We start from the raw sequence: 24,968 nt of genomic DNA, 5'->3' as shown, positions 1-24,968 counted from the left end.
AGCGGTCAAGGCTCATGGAGGAAGCACAACTCAAGGGGGAGCCTCCAAGGTAAAAAGAAAGGTATCGTTCATTGAGCCTACTCCCTTGAATAATGGTAAAAAGCATGCTAGTTCTAATTTTTATCATTTTAATGCTATTTACCATAAGAATAGAAAGCATGAGAGCTTTAAAGAAAAACATGTGGCTCTATATGCTAAAACTACCACACCTAGGTTTAGAAAGGTAGATAAAAATCTAGACAAGGAAACTAAGAATTTTAGTTATGTGTCTAGAAACAAAAATGCTCATGGTGTTAATGAAAAACCAAAAACTAAGGACTTAATGGCAGAAAATCAAGTCTTGAGGTAAAGACTTGACAAATTAGAAAAGACCCTAAAAAGGATAAAAAATATCCTAAAAGGGCAAAATGAGCATAGCCTAGGTTTAGGAGTACAAAAGCCATCCAATGACCATAGAGGTTTGGGATACAAACCTAAGGCTAAGAAGGATGTAATTTCTTACCATAGGGTTCCATATAGCTATGGAACCAAGTCTAGGTCTAAGGGTCAAGTCAAAAGTACACAAGAAGTTATCCCTAGGAGTATTTTTGCAACTAAGGTCACTAAGACTTCTAAGAAGTCTAACAAAGTCACTAAAAAGGTCACAAGGGAAGAAATCCCTAGGGCTGACTTAGAAAAGGTGACCAAAGCTTTTAAGAAGCCAAACAAAGTCACTAGGAAGGTATCTAGGGAGGTTATCCCTAGCGAGTACCTAGAGCATCCAAGGAGCACCAATATATTTTGGGTTCCTAGGAGCATTTTCTCTACCCCATAGATGGGTTAGAGAGTGTCAACTCAAATTGAAAGGGTAGTTAGCCTAATCATGATGAAGTTGACACTCAAGGAGCATTTTCAAGGTTATTATTAACATTTGAAAATGAAAAGGATTATTATTTACTCTTAATTGGGGTAATATGTGCTATGAGTTGAGAATGTTTGATGTATTTTCAATGGAACAACAAAACATGGGTAAAAGAAATGTCAAGTTGGGAGTTTGACATTTTATTAGGGACTTAAGGGCAATCTAGGACTTAAATTTTAAATTAGCCAAGGTTTTAGGATACTTAGATAGATAATCTAGGTATTTCTTTTATTCTAATTCGCCATGCTTTATTTGCCCATCATATGTCATGACATCATGTTTATTTTTGCATTCATATTTTATTATGAAAACCATAAAAATACCATATCATGTCATACATACATCATATAGTCATAGAAAATTTTCTTTTGAAAATTATTTTTCTTTGATGTATGCCATAACATTATCATACATTATTTTAATTCCTTGAAATTTAAGGACAAATGACATTTATTAACAAATAGCATCCTTGGTGGATGTTCATAATATCAAAATGCCTAGGTAGATATGCATGATCCCCAGATTAGGGCAAAACCAAACTTTACATCTCACTATGAACTATAAGGTGACTTGTATGTGGTTTCATACACATTAAATATAAGTGAGATGTTAGGACGATGAACAAAACTCAAGATGTTGATTTAGTGCATTCTTGTGAGTTTTAAATTCATCAAAACACATAGTTATGTGTTTTCCAATCATTGGTGATCCGGCGGTAAGAATGGGGGACCCACTTCCTGAAGGGTCCCAGCTTGAGGACGGATGGAGGGCTGACTAAGCGGGTAATGGCCGCGTTAAGCAGTTGAGCAGGTCCGAGCGGAGTCAGAGATAACATAGCCATAGGCTGGGCTTTCCGACGCCAAGGCGGGAGGACTGAATGGCCGAGCGGGTGTCTGCCCGGCTGGAACCGAAGGGTCGAGCGGGTAGTCCGTTCGGCCAGGATAAGGGCGAGGATACAAAGGTTAGCCGAGCGACCTATTCGTTCGGCTCGGGATATGGGATGTCAGCAAAGGCATGTCTGATGATTATGCCGTACACAAGATTTCACGATAGAGGGTCTTGCCGTCACATCATGGAGAGGTCGATACAGTAGCGGTCTGGCCTTATGGATGCCCTTCTGACAGACCCATACCTGGGCATGGTCGAAAGCAGGTGATTGCTTTGATTGGCGCGCCCAGGCTCCTTCGAGAGGTCTATATAAGGTCTCCATTTCTTCACCGGAGGTACGCTAGTCTTCATCCTGCAGCCACTTTCTTCATCTATTCCCTCGCCTGACTTGATCGTCGGAGGGCCGTCGCCGGGACACCCCCCCCGGCTCGGTTTTGTTGCAGGTTCGCCGGAGCACTCGAGGATCCAGCAGGGAGCGCCACATCCCCAGCGTTCGTTGACCCCTGGTTCGGACAGGATCAATTTGGCGCCGTCTGTGGGAATGCTCCTGCATCCGAACGGGAATAATGGACGAGGATGGACGACAACACATGGTGACGCTTTCCACGGAAGAACTCGATGCTCTGGTCGAGATAAGGGCCGCCAAACTTATGGAGCAAAAACAGAAAGCAGCAGCCGAGCGGCCGGAGCAACAAGCAACGTCTGCGTCGGGTGGCCGAGCGGAAGCACCTCCAGCCACCGTCGCATTCCATCGAGCCTTATTTCGCACCCCTGAAGCCGTACCAGCTCGAAGAGATAGAGGATCTTCTTCAGACGAGATGCCTAGGCGAGATGACAGAAAGGGGAAAGCCCCCCGAGCGGACTCATCTCCCGAGCGGATCAATCGTCAATTTTCGGAGGCTATTCTACGAGACCCTCTGCCCAAGCATTACGTGCCTCCGACGATCGGCGAGTACAATGGAACAACAGACCCGGATGATCATCTGGGTAAGTTTGATAACACAGCTACGCTCCATCAATACACAGATGGAGTAAAATGCCGAGTTTTTCTTACCACTCTCTCGGGATCGGCTCAACGGTGGTTTCGGAGGCTGCCGGACGGATCTATCACCAGCTTCAAAGACTTCCGAACGGCTTTCCTCCACCACTTTGCAAGCAGTCGGCGATATCAAAAAACTAGCGTTAGTCTGTTCGCTATCAAGCAAGAAGCCCGTGAATCGCTCCGAGTTTATATCCAGCGATTCAACCAAGTGGCGATGGATATTCCAACGGCCACATCGGAGACCATGATGAATGCCTTCACACAAGGCCTAGTGGATGGGGACTTCTTCTGGTCGCTCATCCGGAAGCCGCCCCGAGATTATGATCACATGCTACAACGGGCCAACGAATACATAAACGTAGAAGAAGCGCAAGCCGCCCGTAAAAAGGAAACTCCAACCGAGCGGGCACCTATTCATGCCGAACGGAAACAGCACGCCGCTCATCAGCCGCCCAGAGGACCGAGGGCCGAAGCAATCCGATCCCCCCACGCCAGATCACACGTACAAGAGGTGGCTGCCGCTCGGCCCAAGCCAAAGAAGAGATGGACCCCTATGTTCTGCTCCTTCCACCGGATGGACACGCACAACACGAGGGATTGTCGAAATCTTCCCTTCGTGGCTAATCCCGTTCCCAGGAATGCCGAACGACGGTCTCCTCCCATCGACAGGAGACAAAGGACCCATGAAGTCGACCGGACCCGCACCGAGAGGCGACATCAACAGACGCCCGATCGGCACCGATCTCCAAGACAGGAGAATCGTCGGGCGTCCAGAGAGTGGTCCCGACCGTCCACTCGGGAAGAGGAAAACAGGAGCAATACTGCCCGGGGCGAGATCAACGTTATTGCTGGTGGGCCGACCGGAGGAGACTCTAACCGACCCAGAAAGGCGGGCGTCCGGCAGCTCCAGATCCACGCAGTCGGTTGCAGCCAAGAGCGGGCAAGTGGACCGGAAATCACTTTCGGGCCCGGGGACTTAGAAGGAGTTGAAGTGCCCCACGACGACGCTCTGCTCATTAAAGCGGTAATAGCAAATTACACTATTCACCGCATATTTGTTGACACAGGGAGTTCGGTCAACATCATATTCAAGAAGGCGTTTGACCAGCTGCAAATTGATCGAGTCGAGCTGCTTCCCATGACAACCCCGCTCTACGGGTTTGCGGGTAACGAAGTTCAGCCGGTCGGACAGATCCGGCTGGCTACCTCGCTGGGAGAGGAGCCGCTCAGGAGGACCAGGACAATAAATTTCGTGGTGGTCGACTCTCCCTCGTCCTACAACGTCATTTTGGGACGACCGGCGCTCGGCGAATTCCGAGCGGTCGTCTCAACCTTCCACCAGAAGATGAAGTTCCCCGTCGAAGACAAGGTGGGAGAAGTACGGGGAGATCAGTTAGCAGCTCGGCGATGCTACATTGAGATGGTCCGAGCAGAATCCAACTCCGCTCGGAAGGCGCCTCGAATCGAGGTAAATGCCATCACTGAAAAGCCACCCTCTTTAATTTATGAAGAAAAAGAGGAAGTGCAGATTCACCCGACCCGATCGGAGGCCACGACTTTTGTTGCCTCTGATCTGGAGAAGAAGCAGGAGGAGCCGATCCAATGCCTCCGACGAAATCATGATATATTCGTGCTGGTCGACACATGAGTTGCCCGAATTTCGCGAGCATAGCGTGCATGAGTTGCATGTCCGACCGACGCTCTACCGATAAAGCGAGAAAAAGAGATTTCGGTCGAGCGTAACTCCATCATCCCAAGTGAGGTCGAGAAGCTTCTAGCCGCCATATACGAGAAGTACGCCGAGTTGGTTGGCTAACATAGTATTAGTCTCCAAGCCGGGACAAGTGGAGAGTCTGCATTGATTTTCGGGACTTGAACAAAGCATGCCCCAAGGACTTTTATCCTCTGCCCTGGTGGACTCTACGGCCGGCTGCGAATTAATTTGTTTGCTCGACGCCTACCAAGGCTATCATCAAGTGCCGCTCGCCCGGGAAGATCAAGAAAAAGTAAGCTTCGTAACGACCGATGACACATATTGCTATAATGTGATGCCGTTCGGATTGAAGAATGCCGGGGCCACCTATCAACGCTTGATGAACAAGGTGTTCAGGGAGCAGATCGGGCGGAATCTGGAAGTTTATGTGGACGACATTCTTATCAAATCCGCCCGAGCGGCCGATCTCTTCAAGGATATGGAAGAAACCTTCCGAACGCTACGCAAATATGGAGTCAAGCTAAATCCCCAGAAGTGCCTGTTCGGAGCAAAAGGAGGGCGTTTCTTGGGGTATATAGTGACCGAGCGGGGAATTGAAGCTAATCCCAGCAAGGTGAAAGCTCTACAAGACATGCCGCCTCCAAGAAATACAAGGGAAGTGCAGCGTTTGACCGGTCGGATAACCGCATTGTCCCGATTCATCTCCAAAACTGCCGACCGGAGCCTCCCTTTCTTCAAAATTTTGCGCAAGGCCATTAAATTTCACTGGGACGAGGAATGCGACCGAGCATTCGAAGAATTGAAGACATATCTTAATTCTCTGCCTATACTAGCCAAGCCGATCGGGGGTGAGTCACTTTATATTTATCTGTCTTCAACTGAGCATGCTGTAGGCTCAGCACGTCCAGCGGCGAGGAACAGCCGGTGTATTTTCTGAGCCACATTTTAAAAGATGCCGAATCTCGTTACACTGGGCTCGAGAAGTTGGCCTTTGCTTTGGTTCTAGCCGCTCGGCGCCTTCGACCATATTTCTTGGCTCACACCATCATTGTCCGGACGAACAGTCCACTAGGAAGAGTACTGTTGAATCCAGAAGCGTCCGGACGGCTCATCAAGTGGACGACAAAACTAAGTGAATTTGACATCCAATACCTGCCCCGCTCGGCGATCAAAGCGCAATCCTTGGCTGATTTTGTGACCGAAGTGCAAAGGCCAGAGCCGGAAGCTATGTGGAAAATATATGTGGATGGGTCTTCCACTCGGCTCGGAAGTGGGATTGGAATATTGCTGCTATCACCCCAAGAAGAAAAGATGCACCTATCCGTCCGGCTGGACTACAAAGCCACCAACAATGAAGCAGAGTATGAGGCCCTCATAGCCGGATTGCAGGCAGCACGGCATGTGGGAGCCGGTCGGGTGACTCTCTATTCGGATTCACAGTTGGCCGCTCAGCAACTTTCTGGCACCTTTGAGATCAACAGCGTTCGGCTTAAACTCTACGTTGAGGCCTTTGAAAAACTTAAAGCTACTTTCCGAGAGGTTCTTATTCAGAAGATTCCCCGAACGGAGAACCAGGCAGCCGATGAGTTGGCCAAACTAGCAAGTTCTATAACGCCGGTCGCCATTCAGCAACCAATTGAAAAAGTACTGCTGGTGGCGCACGTCGACCGGATGGAAAGCCTCACATTTCCAAGCGACTGGAGGGCACCCATCATAGAGTTCCTCCGCTCGGGAGCTACATCAGCCGACCGGAATGAAGCCCAGTTGCTGAGAAGAAGAGCCGGTCGGTTCACACTCATCGGCGATCAACTTTACAAAAAGGCTTTCTCTCGCCCGCTGTTGAAATGCGTGAGCTCGGAAGACTCAGCTTACATTCTCCAAGAAGTACATCAAGGATCGTGCGGAGGGCATCCGGGCGGACGATCACTAGCTAAGAAGATCCTGCTAGCTGGATACTTTTGGCCGACCTTACAAATAGATGCCGCTCGGACAGTATCTACATGCCTTTCGTGCCAGAAGTATCACAACTTCTCCCACCTACCGGCAGAGGAGATGAAGGCATCAACCGTTTCGTGTCCGTTCGATCAATGGGGAATGGATATTGTGGGTCCATTTCCGACGGCGACAGTTTTTATTGGTGGCGGTCGATTATTTTTCCAAGTGGGTGGAGGCCGAGCCACTAGCCAGGATCACCGAACAGATGGTCAAAAAATTCATCTGGCAACACATCATCTGTAGGTTCGGTATCCCTCGCCGATTGGTTTCTGACAATAGGCGGCAATTCACAGGGAAGGTGCTAGAAGATTGGTGCAAAAGCTACGGCATCGAGCAACACTTCACGTCCGTGGCTTACCCCCAAAGCAACGGTCAAGCCGAAGTAGCCAATCGGGAAATTCTCCGTATTCTGCGCGCTCGGCTCGACCACTTGGGAGGAAGTTGGCCGGATGAAGTGCCGGGCGTTTTATGGGCCATCCGAATGACTCCTAAGGAAGGAACGGGCGTCACACCTTTTCATCTAGTGTACGGCGGCGAAGCGGTCATTCCGGTTGAAGTCGGCATCGAGTCCATCCGGGTCCAATGTTACGATGAAGGCAACGCCGAGCGGAGGAACATGGAGCTGGATTTGGTTGATGAGGAGCGGGCCAAGGCATCTGTTCGGCTGATGGCGTACCATCAACGGATGAAGCAAAACTACATCCCCAGATCATTCCAGGTCGGCGATCTTGTCTGGAAGAAAGTCAAGCCGGTCGGCGACGTCGGCAAGCTTGAAGCTCCGTGGGCAGGCCCCTTCAAAATCATCGAAAAGCTCCGCTCGGGCGCGTATTATTTGGAGGATGAGAACGGTCGGCAGCTAGATAGGCCGTGGAGCGCGAACCACCTCCAGCCTTACCGGGCGCGGTGAAAGGTGTGCCAATGTAAATCATACTGTGTACTTTTTTCGACTGAATACTTGAAATGTAGAAATGAAAAATCAAGAGAACAAATATAAGGCATCATCAACGAAAAAACGAAGGCCCCGAGCCGCTCGGCCGGAGGTAAATTATTCATGCAAAATGCTCAAAAAAACAAAGGCCCCGAGCCGCTCGGCCGGAGGTAAATTATTCATGCAAAATGCTCAAAAAAGTGAAGGCCCTCGAGCCGATCGGCCAGGAGGTGTATATATTTACTCGTAAGCGAATGACCCGTGCTGTTCGGCTGGGCATAAATATTGTTCTAGCGCGGGATATGATACGAAGGCCAAGGTCGCTCGACCTGGTAAGGAGTTAGCCTTGGAAGGCCGACGAGTCCCGTCGTTAAAGATCGAGAGCCGCGCCGACCGGCTATAAATATCCGCGCCGTCTAGCCCAAACGTTAAACCGTAGAGACGAGCCGACGTCTATAAACTCTCCGAGCGGAAGATCGTCTAGCCCAGACGTTAAACCGTAGAGACGAGCCGGCGTCTATAAACTCTCCGAGCGGAAGACCGTCTAGCCCAGACGTTAAACCGTAGAGACGAGCCGGCGTCTATAAACTCTCCGAGCGGAAGACCGTCTAGCCCAGACGTTAAACCGTAGAGACGAGCCGGCGTCTATAAACTCTCCGAGCGGAAGACCGTCTAGCCCAGACGTTAAACCGTAGAGACGAGCCGGCGTCTATAAATCCCCCGAGCGGAAGACCGTCTAGCCCAGACGTTAAACCGTAGAGACGAGCCGGCGTCTATAAACTCTCCGAGCGGAAGACCGTCTAGCCCAGACGTTAAACCGTAGAGACGAGCCGGCGTCTATAAATCCCCGAGCAGAAGACCGACGACCGACGAGCTCCGTCGTTAAAGATCGAGAGCCGCGCCGACCGGCTATAAATATCCGCGCCGACGAGCTCCGTCGTTAAAAATCGAGAGCCGCGCCGACCGGCTATAAATATCCGCGCCGACGAGCTCCGTCGTTAAAAATCGAGAGCCGCGCCGATCGGCTATAAATATCCGCGCCGACGAGCTCCGTCGTTAAAAATCGAGAGCCGCGCCGACCGGCTATAAATATCCACGCCGACGAGCTCCGTCGTTAAAGATCGAGAGCCGCGCCGACCGGCTATAAAAACCGAGCGGAAGACCGACGAGCTCCGTCGTTAAAGATCGAGAGCCGCGCCGACCGGCTATAAATAGCCGCGCCGACGAGCTCCGTCGTTAAAGATCGAGAGCCGCGCCGACCGGCTATAAATATCCGCGCCGACGAGCTCCGTCGTTAAAGATCGAGAGCCGCGCCGACCGACTATAAATATCCGCACCGATGAGCTCCGTCGTTAAAGATCGAGAGCCGCGCTGACCGGCTATAAAAACCGAGCGGAAGACCGACGAGCTCCGTCGTTAAAGATCGAGAGCCGCGCCGACCGGCTATAAATATCCGCGCCGACGAGCTCCGTCGTTAAAGATCGAGAGCCGCGCCGACCGGCTATAAATATCCGCGCCGACGAGCTCCGTCGTTAAAGATCGAGAGCCGCGCCGACCGGCTATAAATATCCGCGCCGACGAGCTCCGTCGTTAAAGATCGAGAGCCGCGCCGACCGGCTATAAATATCCGCGCCGACGAGCTCCGTCGTTAAAGATCGAGAGCCGCGCCGACCGGCTATAAATATCCGCGCCGACGAGCTCCGTCGTTAAAGATCGAGAGTCGAACCCGCGACTGTGAGCTTACTGGACGAAACTAAGGACGCCAAATAACGAGCGTTCGCAAGTGCTAAATTGATTAAGTCTGATCGGCCATCAGTTTGCCAATACTTCGCATTCACTGAATGCAAACAGCATAGCCAAGCGCTAAACGATTTCGAGGAAAACAAGTCAACTGATTAACCTGATCGGTCGCCTAGTGGGGAACTCGTGGAGCTTAACTGACTCTACGGATAAGCACCAAACAGACAAAAAAAAAAAAAAGGGGCAATGAAGGGCAAACAAAAATACAAGCAAAGGAACACAACTAGGCCGAACGGCGCGTACAAAAATTTTACATCCGCAAAGCGGATGAAATACAGAAAGTACTTGGAAGAACTCGCCTCACTCCGGGTCCTCAAAATTAAAAAAGGCGTCCGGGATATCGTCAATCATAGCCGCCAGATCTGAAGAGGGAATGCTCAGGTCAGCAGGAAGGTGTCCACCCTTCTTCAAGTACGCCATGGTGACCTTGACCGCCTCGGCGAAAGTTGAGGAGACGTTGCCACCAAATTTTGCGCCGAACCGCTCCGAGCGGAGGTATTCTTGGCGCGCTGCTGCTAGGCGACTCGGCTCTCCCTCCTTGTACTTTCTGAGCGCCGCTCGGGAGGCAATTAGTGAATCTTGGAGAACTTTTTGGTCCACCTCCGCTTTAGTGCGTTCAGCTGAGCGCCCATCCCGTTCGGCAGTTAATTGGGCTTCCAGATCCTTAGATTGTTGATCTAGGGCTCGGACTTCAACTTTCATCTTGTCCAGATCAGCGATCGCCCGCTTCTTCCGGCTACTGGCGCGCTTCACGTCTGCTTCGCGTTTCTTCACCAGGCCTTCAAGTCGAGCCACCTCTGTCGTCTGTTCGGCCTCATGGGCTTGTTTCTCCCGCCGACGATGGACCCCGAGACTTGGAGTTTTTCCATGAGATCCTCCAGCTCGCCAGCCGATGGCTAGTAGCGATTTGTCCCAATCGTAAGTGAAATAATAAAATCGAAACCAAACAAGAGTATGGCGCAGAAGAAAATGAACCTACCGAGTGGCTCACGATGTGGTTATCGCCGAGTCGCTTAAGGCCATGAGGGCCACCAATCAAGGGCCCTCGAAAAGTTTGGCGAGCGGACCCGTCAAGGTTATTTCATGAACGAGGCTTGATGGCCGATCGGCAGACAATAAATATTCCTCCGATGGGAATCGAAGGGTAGTCTTGATGGTCGGGTGGCCGGCCGGCACTTCCTCAGCCGCAGTCGCCTGGCCCGAGGACTCCCCTATGGTTGAAGTCTCGCCCAACCGTCGTAAGCGACGATGAGTCCGTGGAGGAGAGCCAGAGGGCTGTGCGGTGGGCGAGGCCACGGGGGTCCTGATCTGCGACGGCGTGCGATCTGGCGAAGCGATCTCGATCGGCGCCTGTAGTTCGCCCTCTGGGGTCGGCGGAAGGCTGGAGTCCCTTCGACGTTTCCGCCAAACTTCCAGTGGTGAATCCCCGGCCTGGGGGACTCCCAACTCGGCTGGAGCAGAGGAAATAGGATCCGCCTCAACCTCTGTTGAAGCGGATTGGGTAACTTCTGTTTCAGGGGCGGACTGCGTCCCCCCCTCTCCTGTAGCTGCCGGGCGGCTGGGGATTAGACCCCGCTCGGCGAGTACTTTTTTGGTAGCCGCCTCAATTTCCATGGCTTTCAATTTCATATGATCAGTAGCCTTGGAGCGCCACATGACTTCAGCTGCAGTAGAAAAAATTAAAATCAGTTAGACAAAAAAGGTGAAGTGAGTAAAGAGTCCTTACCCATGCGGTAGGGAAGATTGGCCCGAACGGGAGATAATCCAAAAATGTACAACACCCCCTTGAGAAGCAACTGGTCGATTTTGTACCGCTGACCGGACAACCAGTTTGCCGCATGAAGTTAGGCTGGATTGCTTCTGAATTTGCCGAGCTCCGGCTGGGTCGGCACAGCGGTCTGCCATTTGGTTCGGAATACTGGCCGCTCGGGAAGCCGTATATAGAAGAAGAACTCCTTCCAGTGCTTGTTGGAGGTCGGCATATTATCAAAAAATTTGAAGCCTATTCTACTTTGGAAAATAAAAGTGCCCAACTCGGATTGTTTGGGGTAGAAGAAGAAGTGGAATATTTTGGGGTCAAGTGGAATACTATGCAGCCTAAAGAGGACGACCACCCCGTTCAGCAGCCTAAAGGAATTCGGCACAAGTTGGCCGAGCGGGATGCGGAAATAATTACAAACTTCCAAAATAAATGGATGGGTAGGAAATCTAAGGCCGCCCTGGAATTGGTCCAGAAAAAAATAAATGGTACCGATCGGCGGGTTATGGGGCCGGTCGGTCGGGTCGGCTACAACTATTTCATGGTCGTCCGGGATCCCGTACGTCCGAACGAGACGCCGAGCGCCCTCCTCGTCAAATTTACTCTCCATGGTCATATACCAGGGACCATGAACATCAACAGCGGGTACGGAAGTGCTCGCCATGACTAAAGTACCAAGAAAAAGAAAGAAGGAAGCCGAAAGAAACTCGGAAACGAAGGACAGATAAAAGTTCGCAAGCAAGGGGATGAAAGGAGTTCCCCGCGAAAGGGAAAGGCCGAACGAAAGGAAGGGAGAAGCTTACTAAGGGAAGATGAACGGAGAGGATCACCAGAAAGCCGAAAACCACCAAGAGGCAAGAACTAGGACAGCCGGAACGATGCAGCCGTGGGCACCTTCGACGGAGGACGCGCAATTAAACAGAGAATGCAGCGTAAGGGCGAAGACGAAGGCTTTATGCGAACGAGGCTGGTCAGCCTCGTCCGTCGGATGCAGGTCACGAGAGACGAGGTCATCATCTAACCGTCCATTTCAAAACAATCGGCGTCCCATCGTACGGATCATCACCGCCACGCGAGAAGAGCCACGTGGCGCTCTGTCACCAGGCGCAATTAATGCGCCCATACCGCGCATGCTTCGACTTAATGAAAAGGATTTGCGTGATTTTCGAGAAGATTTAGACAAGCAAACATCCACGTTGAGCGCCAAGACATCCAAAACGAAGAGTCGAGCGGCTGAATTTGGCATAAAGGCCGAACGACTCAAGGGATATTATAAGCGACGGTAAGGCGACGACCACCCGCTCGGACACATAGTCCAGTCAGTCGGACTCACTGCCTCCTTCGACTAGACTTGAAGGGGAGGCAAGTGATCCGGCAGTAAGAATGGGGGACCCACTTCCTGAAGGGTCCCAGCTTGAGGACGGATGGAGGGCTGACTAAGCGGGTAATGGCCGCGTCAAGCAGTTGAGCAGGTCCGAGCGGAGCCATAGATAACATAGCCATAGGCTGGGGTTTCCGACGCCAAGGCGGGAGGACTGAATGGCCGAGCGGGTGTCTGCCCGGCTGGAACCGAAGGGCCGAGCGGGTAGTCCGTTCGGCCAGGATAAGGGCGAGGATACAAAGGTTAGCTGAACGACCTATTCGTTCGGCTCGGGATATGGGATGTCAGCAAAGGCATGTCTGATGATTATGCCGTACACAAGATTTCACGATAGAGGGTCTTGCCGTCACATCATAGAGAGGTCGATACAGTAGCGGTATGACCTTATGGATGCCCTTCTGACAGACCCATACCTAGGCATGGTCGAAAGCAGGTGATTGCTTTGATTGGCGCGCCCAGGCTCCTTCGAGAGGTCTATATAAGGTCTCCATTTCTTCACCGGAGGTACGCTAGTCTTCATCCTGCAGCCACTTTCTTCATCTATTCCCTCGCCTGACTTGATCGTCGGAGGGCCGTCGCCGGGACACCCCCCCGGCTCGGTTTTGTTGCAGGTTCGCCGGAGCACTCGAGGATCCAGCAGGGAGCGCCACATCCCCAGCGTTCGTTGACCCCTGGTTCGGACAGGATCAATTGGGAAAGCTAATGTACAAGTCATGTGCATTGAACCCAAGGAACATGGTTGGATATTAGTTTGGAAAATGGTTTTAAAATGCTTTTGGAAAACCTTGGTGAAGGCTATCTTTTGATAGTAATCATCATTAAAAAGTTAAGACACAAACTAGAGGAAAACACTAAAGTTTTTACAAGTTTTCTAGTTTGTGTCAATCTTGGAAAATATGAAGTATTTTCTTAGAAAACTATTTTTCCATGATAATATATGCCCTAAATAATGTCTACAACGATTTTCATAATTTTTTGAATTTTATAGAATTTTCTAGGGGGTTATGAAATTCACTGAAATTGAATTTCAGTTTTTCAGTGCTTCAATCGATCACCCGATCGATTGAAGTGCCTCAATCGATCGGGCGATCGATTGAGAAGAGTTTTCTCGCGAGCAGAAGCTCGTTGGATCGATCAGCCGATCGATCCACGCAGTCTGAATCGATCAGTGGATCAATTCAGCAGGGTTCAATCGATTAGAACTCAACTCCAATCGATTGGGAATGCTGATTTTGGATGGTAAAGCCTGATTTCAGCATTTTGAACTCCCTTTAGTCTAGGTAACCATTCCTAACCCCTCAAAACACATTTGTATACTATTCGGGGGAGTTTTTTTTCGATGAAAACAAAGACGGTTTGGTTAAAGAAGACTAAGTAGAAGTTTAGGTTGAGGTTTGGTTTCTTTATTGAATTTATGAACCTCAAAACTTCTAATTTTGGGTTTCCTAAAGGTTTAGGGATTCCAAGTCATTGTTGGTGCAATGACAGAAGTTTCGTGCATGTCTTTAGGGGGAGTTACTCTTTAGGGACATGAAAAATATTTTTCATACACCTTGGAAGATGGTTAACCTTCTTTAGCTAAAATGCTCAAGGTTGGGCATTTGAATGAAATGAAGAGTAGATATCTTCATTGTTTAGTGGTATATGCTCAAGGATGAGCATTTGATGAAAATAAAGGGTATAAGACCTTTATTTGAATCGTGTAGTGAACAACGAGTGAAGTTGTGAACAACGGATGAGTAACTCTTCAGGGGGAGAGTTTCTTTTTGATGTGTGCCAATAGGGGGAGAATGTAAGATTAAGTTAGGCCTTCATTCTCATATTGGCATGAAGTAAGTTCAGGTTATGTGATTAGCCTAACTTACATGTGGTATTGTTAAGTGGTATTGTTAAACATAAAAAAGGGGGAGATTGTTGGTGCAATATTCCCTAGGTCAAGGTTGACCTGGTTGACTGAGCTTGAATTGGTTCAAGCTCGAGTCTTGATGTTTGGGTTTCAATGTTTGACAATACATGGAGACAAGACATGGAGATTGCAGGTGCAATTGTTCATGTGATGAGATTGCAAAGGAAAGTCAAGTAGGTTACAATTGACTGGATACTTGACAGGGAAGTCCTGGTGAGTGAAGCCAGGCAGACGGAAAGTCCTAGTGAGTAAAGCTAGGCAGAAGAGAAATCCTGGTGAGTGAAGCCAGGTGAAAGACCTAGTGAGTGAAGCTAGACAGAAGAGAAATCCTGGTGAGTGAAGCCAGGTAAAAGACCTAGTGAGTGAAGCTAGGCAGAAGAGAAGTCCTGGTGAGTGAAGCCAGGTGAAAGACCTAGTGAGTGAAGCTAGGCAGAAGAGAAGTCCTGGTGAGTGAAGCCAGGCAGATAGGAAGTCCTGGTGAGTGAAGCCAGGCAGATGTGAAAGACCTAGTGAGTGAAGCTAGGCAGAAAGGAAGTCCTGGTGAGTGAAGTCAGGCAAGGAAATCCAGATGAATCAAGGGTGATCGGACATCTGGTGTTGGGAAGTCCAAGTAGGTCAAAGGGATTGATCGGATACTTGGCACGAGGAAATCCAGATGGGTCAAGGTTGACCAGACATCTGGTGGAAGTCCAAGTGAGTCAAAGGGATTGACCGAACGCTTGGTAAGGGAGTCCTAGTAGGTCAAGGGTGACCAGATGCTAGGCATGATGTACCAACAGGTCATGGTTGACCGGATGTTGGTTTGAGGGATGTTTGGACTTGATTTGTCAAGTCTTACATGGGCTGGATCGATTAACCGATCGATTGGCTCATGCCCAATCGATCGGTTGGGAGAGTCCCCGTGACAAGCCTTCTCCCAGTCGATCGGTGGATCGATTGGGGAGAAGTGTCGCCAGAACAAAAAGCCTCCCAATCGATCAGTGGATCGATTGGGAGCCTCCAATCGATCAGTGGATCGATTGGGGGTCGCGATTCTGCGCGATAAAGGCTGGATCGATCAGCCGATCGATCCAGGCAATTCCCGAGAGTACAGAGGCGCTCTGGATCGATCGACTTATCGATCCAATCGATCGGGATCTGACCGTTGACGTCATATTTAGCTACTGGCGAGCTGTTCTCTCGGAAGAACTTCCACGGCCTTCTTCTCCAGCGAGCATAGATCTTCACAGAGTTTCTCCATAGAGTTCTCACCGCCAGTTCTTGAAGTTCTTGGAGGGTCTTCTAAGTCAAGAGGCGGATCTACAACAAGAAGAAGAAATCTAGGGTTAGGGTTTTTCTTGTGCAAACTTGTAAGCTTTTGCTTGTATTTTGTTCCCTTTCCCTTTCTTCTTGTAGTGTGAACTTGTAGGGCTTCTCCGCCTTTGGTAGTTACCATAAAGGAGTGTTTTATTAGTGGAGGGTGCGTGAGTGTGTAGATCCTTGGATTAGTCACCTCTTGTGAGGTGGATACCAAGTAAATTCTCTTGTTAGCGTTGTGTATTTTGTTTCTTTGTATTTTACGCTGCATATCTTGAAGAAATAAGCAACGAAGAGCACGACGAGCGCACCGAGCTATTCATCCCCTCCCTCTAGTTACATAATCAGTCCCAACACCCTTTGCCATTATCAAAACTTAGGTTCGATCGTCGGATGCTTTCCACACCAATACATATGTTTCATGTTCCAAATTTTAGACTATTAGTTTTCCTATAATATTTGTTTTATCCAACCTATGGTGTGAGAACTCTTATCTATTTAATACAACACCCAATTTCTCATAGAGATGTTATGATCCTTACCGATATATTATAGTCGGACCATGCAACACTCTCTTACATATTTGGTACTATACCTAAGTTGTCATTATTGAGATATTACAATCAAATCTTAAAAAACATTCTTTAAAAAAAAAGCAACTTAACACTAGCACAATAATTTAATTAATACATTCATTAAAAATTTATCTTAGTTTTAATATTTATTTATAACCTAATATAATCCTCCTTTTTTAGTCTTATCATGACCGATTCTTGATGGATAGAGTTTTATCACCACATTAAAAATAAAGATAAGTCGGTTGAAGTTATTTTTTAAAGGTTAGCGTTCGTAATACAAAGAACAAATGTTTCAAGCTTATTATTATTATTATTATTATTATTATTATTCTAGATTAATCACTTTTTCACTTATCCTATGAGAAGAAAACATAATGATGATTTAAAAGTGATTCACTAACAGATTTTAGTAGAGTACAAAAGATAATATATAGGAATTGAATTTTAAATTTTAGATCCTTGATTTATTATTATAGGACTTAACCATGACACTCTGCCCAAAATAACTATTATATCGTAACGTTTGTGTATGCATATGCATGAAGGTTTCTTATTCACTCCTTTATTCTCAAAACAAAATTCCACCATAATTATTTTAATCTTTTAAAATAGATTTCGGTTTCGTGGCCTAATACATCAAGGTGTTTGCCTCTTATGCCGGAGATTATTAAAGTTTAAGGGGTTAAGAAGTGAAATAAATAAACCTCGAGTCATTCGTCCAAATCACGTTTATATTTCATTCGTATAATTATAAACATTAATTTTCATAGTAATAATAATATATTTATATAAAATATTTTATTTGACATGAACTACTCGATTTAGTTTGATAAAACCACTTTGACTAACTCAGTTCACTCATTCAGTCTAACTAATTTATTCATTCTATTTAACAATCAGTCCAATTAAATCATCTAACCTACTCACTAAATTAAGTTCAACAGACCCATCGATGCATCCTACTTATTTAATTAATTAATTGGACTTGTTTTTCAACATTTTTTGCTTTTAACTTAACCAATCCATTTGGATTTTATCTTATTTTTAAAAAACCTAATCCTAACTCATCAAATCAAATAAAAAAATTATAATCTTATTTTATGAATCACAAAATATTTACATTTATGAAATTATATAAGGGTAAAAATTAAAAAGGCCCTCTAAATAATGTAAATTGTAAAAAAGGAGTTCTCTTTATAATAAAATAAAATAAAATAAAAAATATAAAAATAAAAAAAATGAATGGACATCCCATGACATATTTTATCTTAAAAATATTATATTCTTACTCTCAGTATTATTATAATAACTAAACTACGATTAACTCTTACAATGTGTATCAATTAATATTATATTATTTTAAAATAATTTTAATTAATTTAAGATGATTTTAATTAAGTAAATAATTTTGAATAAGTTGATTATTTTTTTTAATATAATAGTGTTCCAATTTAAGATTTAAGATTCAACTTTTAGGATTTCAAATTTAGCTAATAATTATTTTTAAATAATTTTGATATAATTTAAAAATTATTTTGGTATAACACTATTTTTTATATATATTAATTTTGATTAAAATAAAATAATTATTATTTTTACATGTAGCTGCTATAATAATATTAAAATAAGGAGTATTTTGATTATATAATATTAGATGAGACGTCATTTCGATTTTTTTATTTGAAAACGAGACATTTTTTCGATGATTTATATAATTTGGAATACATTTTTATTTTTTATGGTTATATTATAATTAAAAGGAAACACTTTCCTCTTAATAAATATTTTTTTAAAAAAAAAATCATTTATTTTATTTAGTGATAAAAAATATCAACGTTGAAAGATTTGTGGTTTTAGTAGTAGCACATCGAAATGTCTTTGTGTTCAACGATACTTATCCTTTAGTGGAAATTTAATTCCACTCTATAAACATTTACGTATTTTCAACGTACTTCTAAAATTTTTATTGCTTTTAAAATTTAAAATATTTTTAAATACAACAATTAATTTCAGGATAAAGTTTAAAATCCCTCTTACACTTTATTAATATTTCTATTTTTGTCGAAGTGTATGAGAATATTTTATTTTATCTATTAGATTGCTTTTTAAATTGGTCTGTTATTAATGAAGAATTTTTTTTCTATTATTAAAATATCGATATTCGAAGGGGTTTTAATATTAATAAATATCAAGTCGCATTTTAAAAATATATTGAGTTTTTGGGAGCATTTTAAGAATTTCCTTAAACTTTAAAGAGTGAACCGAAATTTTCGCTTATCTTTAAGTTAAACCTCAATTCCTCATCCAATCAACGAGTAGCCTCCTCCCACCGCCGGCCGACGATAATTACCCGCAACTACCACCGGCACCCTCCCCGTACGGGAATCACTCGCTTCCCTTCGTTCCTTTCGCTCTCTCCTCCGCCTTCTGTAGGGACGGCCGGCGATCGGGTGAAGATTGGCAGATCGAATGGGCGGGAGCGGGTGGAGGAAGGCCCTAAGGGGTTTCAAGCTCTGCGTCGATTCTCCCCTGGCTGAAGAAGGCGATAACGACGTCAGGCCCCCTGTCACGCCCTCGGACCCCTCCGCCGCTTCGCCATCGCCAGATCCGTCGGATTCACAGCCGCCCACTCCCACTCAGTTGTCCTCAGGCGTCCGCCCGCGGGTTTCCACGTCCGGCAGCGGCCTTTCCAAGGTAGGATGCACTTGCTCCTCTTTGATCTATTGGTCTCATGGGATTTTGGTTTCGATCTATCGAGTGGGTAAGCAAATTCCAAAGGTCGCGTCAGTGTCCGCGCTTGGTCTCTGGATCTGTTTAGTGCTCAGCTAGTGTTTCAATTAGGCGTGGAACGTGCAGTCTCTCTCTCTCTCTCTCTCTCTCTCTCCTGGTTCTCTACATGCCTACTTGTTTTTTCCATTGCCACTTTCACTGCCATGTAGAGATCGTTGTGTGATCTCAGTCATCATCCGTTGCATGTTGTGCTTATCAAAAGAAAATGGGATCATATTCTAACTTTTCGTTGCATATTCTTGCCCTAACTTGAAACGTGCTACTAATTTAGTTAGAAAATGATGCTGCAAGCTTGCAGCAGCAGATCTGGAGTTTTCACGATCATTATCCCGCCTTTTGATGTATCCTACACTAAAATTCAACAAAAAGGCATGATGTTTGGGACATAAGGGTGTTTTTATTTGAAGTCCTCAAGTTCCTCATCCCTGGTGAAGATCACCTTGATCCCCCTAACAACCATTAATGTGTTTATTCTATTGCATTATAAGTTTAAAGTAGAATAGTTAGTTTTATATTATGCTAATTCTAGTTACACAGATGGTTGTGATCAAGTTTCATTAAAGCACATATTACAGATTTAGCTGACCCTTTCTGTTAGAACTATAGTTACTTTCTAGATTCATCAGAATTTGAAATGGTTACCTTATTTGACAATATTTGCTATGTTTCCAACAAAGTTCTATTATTCTCATTGGCTGAAAGCCATAAGGTTTACATGGGACAATGTCCTTTAAAGCCTACCCTTTCATTCGTCAAACAGAGTGGTTGTTGTTCCCAGTAAGGTGGAACAAGGAGCAAGTTAGTTAATCCTCAAAATAATGTTGGATTATGTTGTTTGAAATAGAGGTTGTTTGCATATTATACCTGGCCAGATCCTTCTGGAACCTTCTAAATCATGTTGCGGATTGTCCATTTTACAATCGTTATCACTTTTGATCTGCACTTGTCATGCTTATTACCTATGTTTCACTTATAATCATTCAAATCATTTCCCTTTCATTTTCTTGTCATTTACCAAAAATAAATGTTTAATTTCTCAATGTTATCACTTCTAATCTGGATAGAGAATTTGGGTGTCCTAGGTTCTAATATTGTCAATGATTAAATTTTTCATGATTCGATCAACATCTACAAGTTCTGTAGGCATGCATTCATTAGTTATGCTTCGATGATCAAGTAGTACATCATATACACCTATAGAATATAACCAAATTATCTCGATTTTCAGCTACTTTTTTGAATCAATTTAAAATGTATTATACTATTGGCATTCTTAGAAGTTTATAGCAAAAATATTCCAAAATCTTGTTAGAGTAACGCCCTCTTCCATGCATTTGTATGATTATTAGCCTTTGTTTCTTTTTGACAAAAATCTCAACAAACTCAAGGCTTGATATTATTCTGATATGCTTGGAAAATGTCAAGTTTGTGGTTGTTTTGATAGTTATTATCTCTCTGAATTATGCATATATATTGGGAAGGAGACTTCTGTAACAATTTAATGTTTTATTAACAATTAATTTGCTTTTATTGTTTGTTCTATCACTGTTGTTTGTTTGTTTTTTCTCTTACTTTTATTCTCAGATTGTATATTAGTTGAGCTTCATGCTTTTCAGTTTCTTACTCTATAGCAACATAATGTCGGACATGCTATATGAAATTAATCTCCCTTTTATCTATATCTAGAGGACGTGTGCCATATGTCTGACAACCATGAAACCAGGGCAAGGTCATGCAATCTTTACTGCAGAATGCTCGCATAGCTTCCACTTCCATTGTATTGCCTCATGCATAAAGTATGGCAACCATGTCTGTCCAGTTTGTAGAGCAAAATGGAAGGAAATACCATTCCAAGGCCCTTCTAATTCTCCTCGTGCAAGGTCAACAGTTAATCCAGTGAACATAAATAGGCATCATGCTTATAGTTTTCAGCATCGCCTCTTGCTCAATTTGGAGCCGTGCATTTTCAATGATGATGAAGCATTAGACACCACCCCCAAAGCTTCTGGAGTTTGCCACAGTGGATTCGCCAACACTGTAGTGATAACAACATCCCCAGAATATTCAGCTATTCCAGAGTCAACTTCGACAGATAACTTTACAATTTTGATTCATCTCAAGGCTCCTCTTGCTCCCAGAACAGAGACTTCATCACAAAATGTCCATGTAGGTGATGAATTTCCTAGAACACATCGAGCCCCAGTCGATATTGTGACAGTGCTTGATGTAAGTGGTAGCATGTCAGGCACTAAACTTTCACTTCTGAAGCAGGCAATGGGATTTGTGATCCAAAATCTCGGCCCGCTTGATAGATTGTCCGTTATTGCCTTCTCATCTACTGCCAGAAGGCTCTTTCCACTTCGTCGAATGTCTGAATTTGGCCGCCAGGAGGCATTGCAGGCTGTCAATGCACTGGCAACAAGCGGTGGAACAAATATCACAGAGGGACTTAGGAAAGGTGCCAAAGTGATCCAAGAACGCAAGGAGAAGAATCCTGTCTGCAGCATCATCCTATTGTCTGATGGGCAGGATACCTATATCCTTTCTCCAGCAATGCGTAATGGACGACACATGCAACCAGACTATAGGTCACTTGTGCCATCATCTATTCGAGATGGAACTGTCCATAATGTACCTGTTCATGTGTTTGGATTTGGTTCTGATCATGATTCTGTATCAATGCATTCAATCTCTGAGACCTCTGGGGGAACGTTCTCGTTCATTGAAGCTGAGGGTGCAATCCAGGATGCATTTGCTCAGTGCATCGGAGGGCTTCTTAGTGTGGTTGTGCAAGAAATGCATGTGCAGCTTGAGTGCCTGCATCACGATGTACAGCTACAATGCATAAAATCTGGCCGATATGCTAGTTGGATTAGAGATGCTCGACGTAGTGGGACCATAGATGCTGGGGACTTGTACGCTGATGAAGAGAGGGACTATCTTGTTTCTGTCAATGTTCCTCCTGACCACCATGAGACTCAACTTCTCAAAGTTAGCTGTGTGTATAGTGATCCCGTGACAAAGGGAGTAATTAGTCCAGCAGCTGTAGAATTGAAGATTTCTAGGCCAGAGTCAGTGGTGTCACAACCAGTCTCAATCGAGGTTGATCGTCAAAGGAACCGACTCCACGCTGCAGAGGCCATGGCCAAAGCAAAGGCAGCTGCTGAGCATGGTGAACTCTCAGAAGCTGTTTGTTTACTGGAAGAATGCCGTAAAAGGATTCTTGAGTCTGAGGCTGCAAAATCAGGTGACCAACTGTGCGCAACCCTTGATGCGGAGCTCACGGAGATGCAAGCGAGAATGGTTGATCGACAACGATATGAGGCATCAGGACGAGCATATGTTTTGTCAGGTTTGAGCTCCCACTTGTGCCAGCGGGCAACTATGCGGGGGGACTCAACCCATAGCGGAAACTTTACTCAATCCTATCAGACACCTTCCATGGCTGATATGATACAGAGGTCCCAAACATTTAGTCCTGCGATACAGCATTCAAATTCCAAGATGCGTCACACAATGTCATTTCCGGCAGGACCAAAACCCAGGTAATTTGTTAATCTTCAGTTGGTTGTGGGAGAAAATGGGCAAGTGTAGGTACATCCTGAAGAACTAAGAGAAGGCCTTTTAAATTGGTTCTGGAGCCATTGTTTTACTGCGAATGAATAAGTCGGATTGGTTAAGTAGATTGGGATTTATTCTACCTATTGTTAAATGGGTCTAATGGCGTGTATATAAAGATTGTATGTATATGAAACAAGTATACCTTTGTCCCTTTGTGCCTTTGTGGTTGTTGAGATAAAGAACAAACGCCGCATGATCTGTGAAACATTCTTTAGTTTGCTAGTTTTTTTTTTTGTTTTCTTTATCAAGTTAATATATTGATGCAAGTTGATATATACTTATAGTTTCCTTTGTGTAGATAGTGCTGGATAAAACTGATAAAATTATGGCGGCAATTTAGGACCCCAGAAGACAGGGATGGACATATTAAAAGGTATCTAACTCATGTGTTCGCTCTTTATGCTCGTGCATTTTGGAGCCTTTCCACACTTCAACATTTGTTCATACGGTTAATAACAAAAAAATATTGGCACATTTTCCTTCAAATAAATTGTGCCATAGGACTTATTTACAGCACAGTTGTGTGACATGATTCCTTCGTGACATTGTTTTGCTAGAGACAATTCGTTTAGTTGACTAGATTAAGTTAGGTCAATGCCCCTTATTATTTTGGAACAAATTTAGCTTGAATGTGATGGTGATTAGAACCTTTTAAATTAGCTTATATCATGGCGTAGAGAATGGTCAAAAGTGTACAATCAGTTTAATTTAATTTCAGTTTTTTTTTTCGTTTCTCTAACTCCACTTGCATGGGTCCAATAACATTAATCTATTGACCTCGTGACTCGTGACTCGTGACTCGTGACTCGTGACAGTACAAGATCAGAGCTTACGTTCCCTTCAAGCCAAACATGAGGTGTACAGAGAGCTTGGACAATGTGTCTCCTATGTCTGTCACCTGTTTTGCTCTCGCTCTGTAGTAGAGCTCTTGACTGGCAGGTTAGTCATCGACTTCCACATGACTTATAGTGTCACATTTAGCTTTTCCTCTTTCCATGGAACCTTGCATGTGGTAATTGGACCCCGTCCTGTCAGGGTTGAGGATCGATTGCATGTGGGTGGGAATTGTGGTCCATGCTGGACGGTTCCAATCTTTAGAATTTGGATGCCATCTTAACTTCTTTCTTTGACAATTTTTACCACCAACAGTGGCCATCACTCTGTATATCCACTCTACATATCCTTGATGCTCTCTATATATCCAGGGTGTATTGCACGTGATAGATACATGATATCTTCTACGTAATTTTCAGGAAAACAATCTAAAATTTATCCCATTTTATATCTAACATTTACATATCTATATTTATCTCACTACATATTAGGAGAGCCATTAGGTAATTGGTCTATCTTTTTTTCTTAATGCTCTCTATATTTGGAAAGAGGAATTTAAAAATTAAATAAAAAGAATGAATTATCTATCTTTTTCTTCATTTACTTATTCCGAAATAATCATCCAAATTTAAAAATCCAACCACCGATTCATCTGTGAATAAGTTTTTGCCTATCCAAATAGGGCGGAACCACTTTAATTTCCGCCTCAACCATTCAAGCCACAGTCGATCTATAGCTCTGCTCGGAGGTCCTCACACGCAAGTAAGCGGACAGCCTCTTCCCCCTTCCGTAGGTCCTCAATCTGGATAAACAGACAATAGGAGTTCAATATCAAGAAGAAGAACTTGTGTCTAGCTTTAACCGGTCACTATGGACGGGAGCATTGAACTGTTGAGGATGCTACGATTCCATGGAGTTACTAAAAAGATAATGTATATATATATATAAAAAAATGTTGTTTCCGGCTAGCAAACATGAAGTCTCCGGTGGTTAAATCCAGTCTTGAATTGATCATTGAAAAAACCTGATTCACCAAGTAACATCCATCCAACGGGATGAATTGATCATAATTTTGTTGCTTAAGTGGTGAATCAGTCATCCCGTTCATAAATATTTGATTTTCATTGCATGTATTTGCTGCAATATGGCGGCTATCATGCACTTTTCCTTCACAAATTCTTCAAATTTGATTTTGTCCATAAGGCACATTCAAATTTTATTTTTTTTTATTAGAGTTTTAAAATTAAAATTAAAAATAAACAAATTTAGAATGCGTTTAAATTAATTAGGAATGAGAAGAGAAAAAATTTAAGAGAGAAGAAAGAGAGGAGATTAAATAATGTTGTATGTAATTGAGAGATAAAAGAGAATACGAAAAAAATCAATAATTATCAACACTCGTGGTGTTTAAACTACACTTGATAGTAGAGTGTCACTTCAAGAGCCATTTGCGCTTTTCAATTTTAACCGATAAAAATCGTTCATAGGATCAAATCAATCACTTTTAAAATTAATTGGATCATAATAACGTGTTA

At 44.6% G+C, this 24,968-nt stretch overlaps 1 protein-coding gene across 1 annotated transcript; it reads left to right on the top strand.

Moving 5' to 3' along the window:
• The first annotated feature begins 18,485 nt into the window (after positions 1 to 18,485).
• LOC122023930 (E3 ubiquitin-protein ligase WAV3-like) lies at positions 18,486 to 22,821 on the top strand. Its single transcript, XM_042582373.1, has 2 exons — positions 18,486 to 18,882; positions 20,665 to 22,821. Exons 1-2 carry the CDS (start codon positions 18,658 to 18,660, stop codon positions 22,525 to 22,527), a joined length of 2,088 nt encoding a protein of 695 aa, XP_042438307.1. The 5' UTR covers positions 18,486 to 18,657; the 3' UTR covers positions 22,528 to 22,821.
• The last annotated feature ends 2,147 nt before the right edge of the window (positions 22,822 to 24,968 follow it).

This window comes from Zingiber officinale, chromosome 1A (genome assembly GCF_018446385.1).
Source record: "Zingiber officinale cultivar Zhangliang chromosome 1A, Zo_v1.1, whole genome shotgun sequence".
Taxonomy (NCBI): domain Eukaryota; kingdom Viridiplantae; phylum Streptophyta; class Magnoliopsida; order Zingiberales; family Zingiberaceae; genus Zingiber; species Zingiber officinale.
Note: the sequence above shows the minus strand (reverse complement) of the source record. Positions and strands in the feature narration are given on the sequence as shown.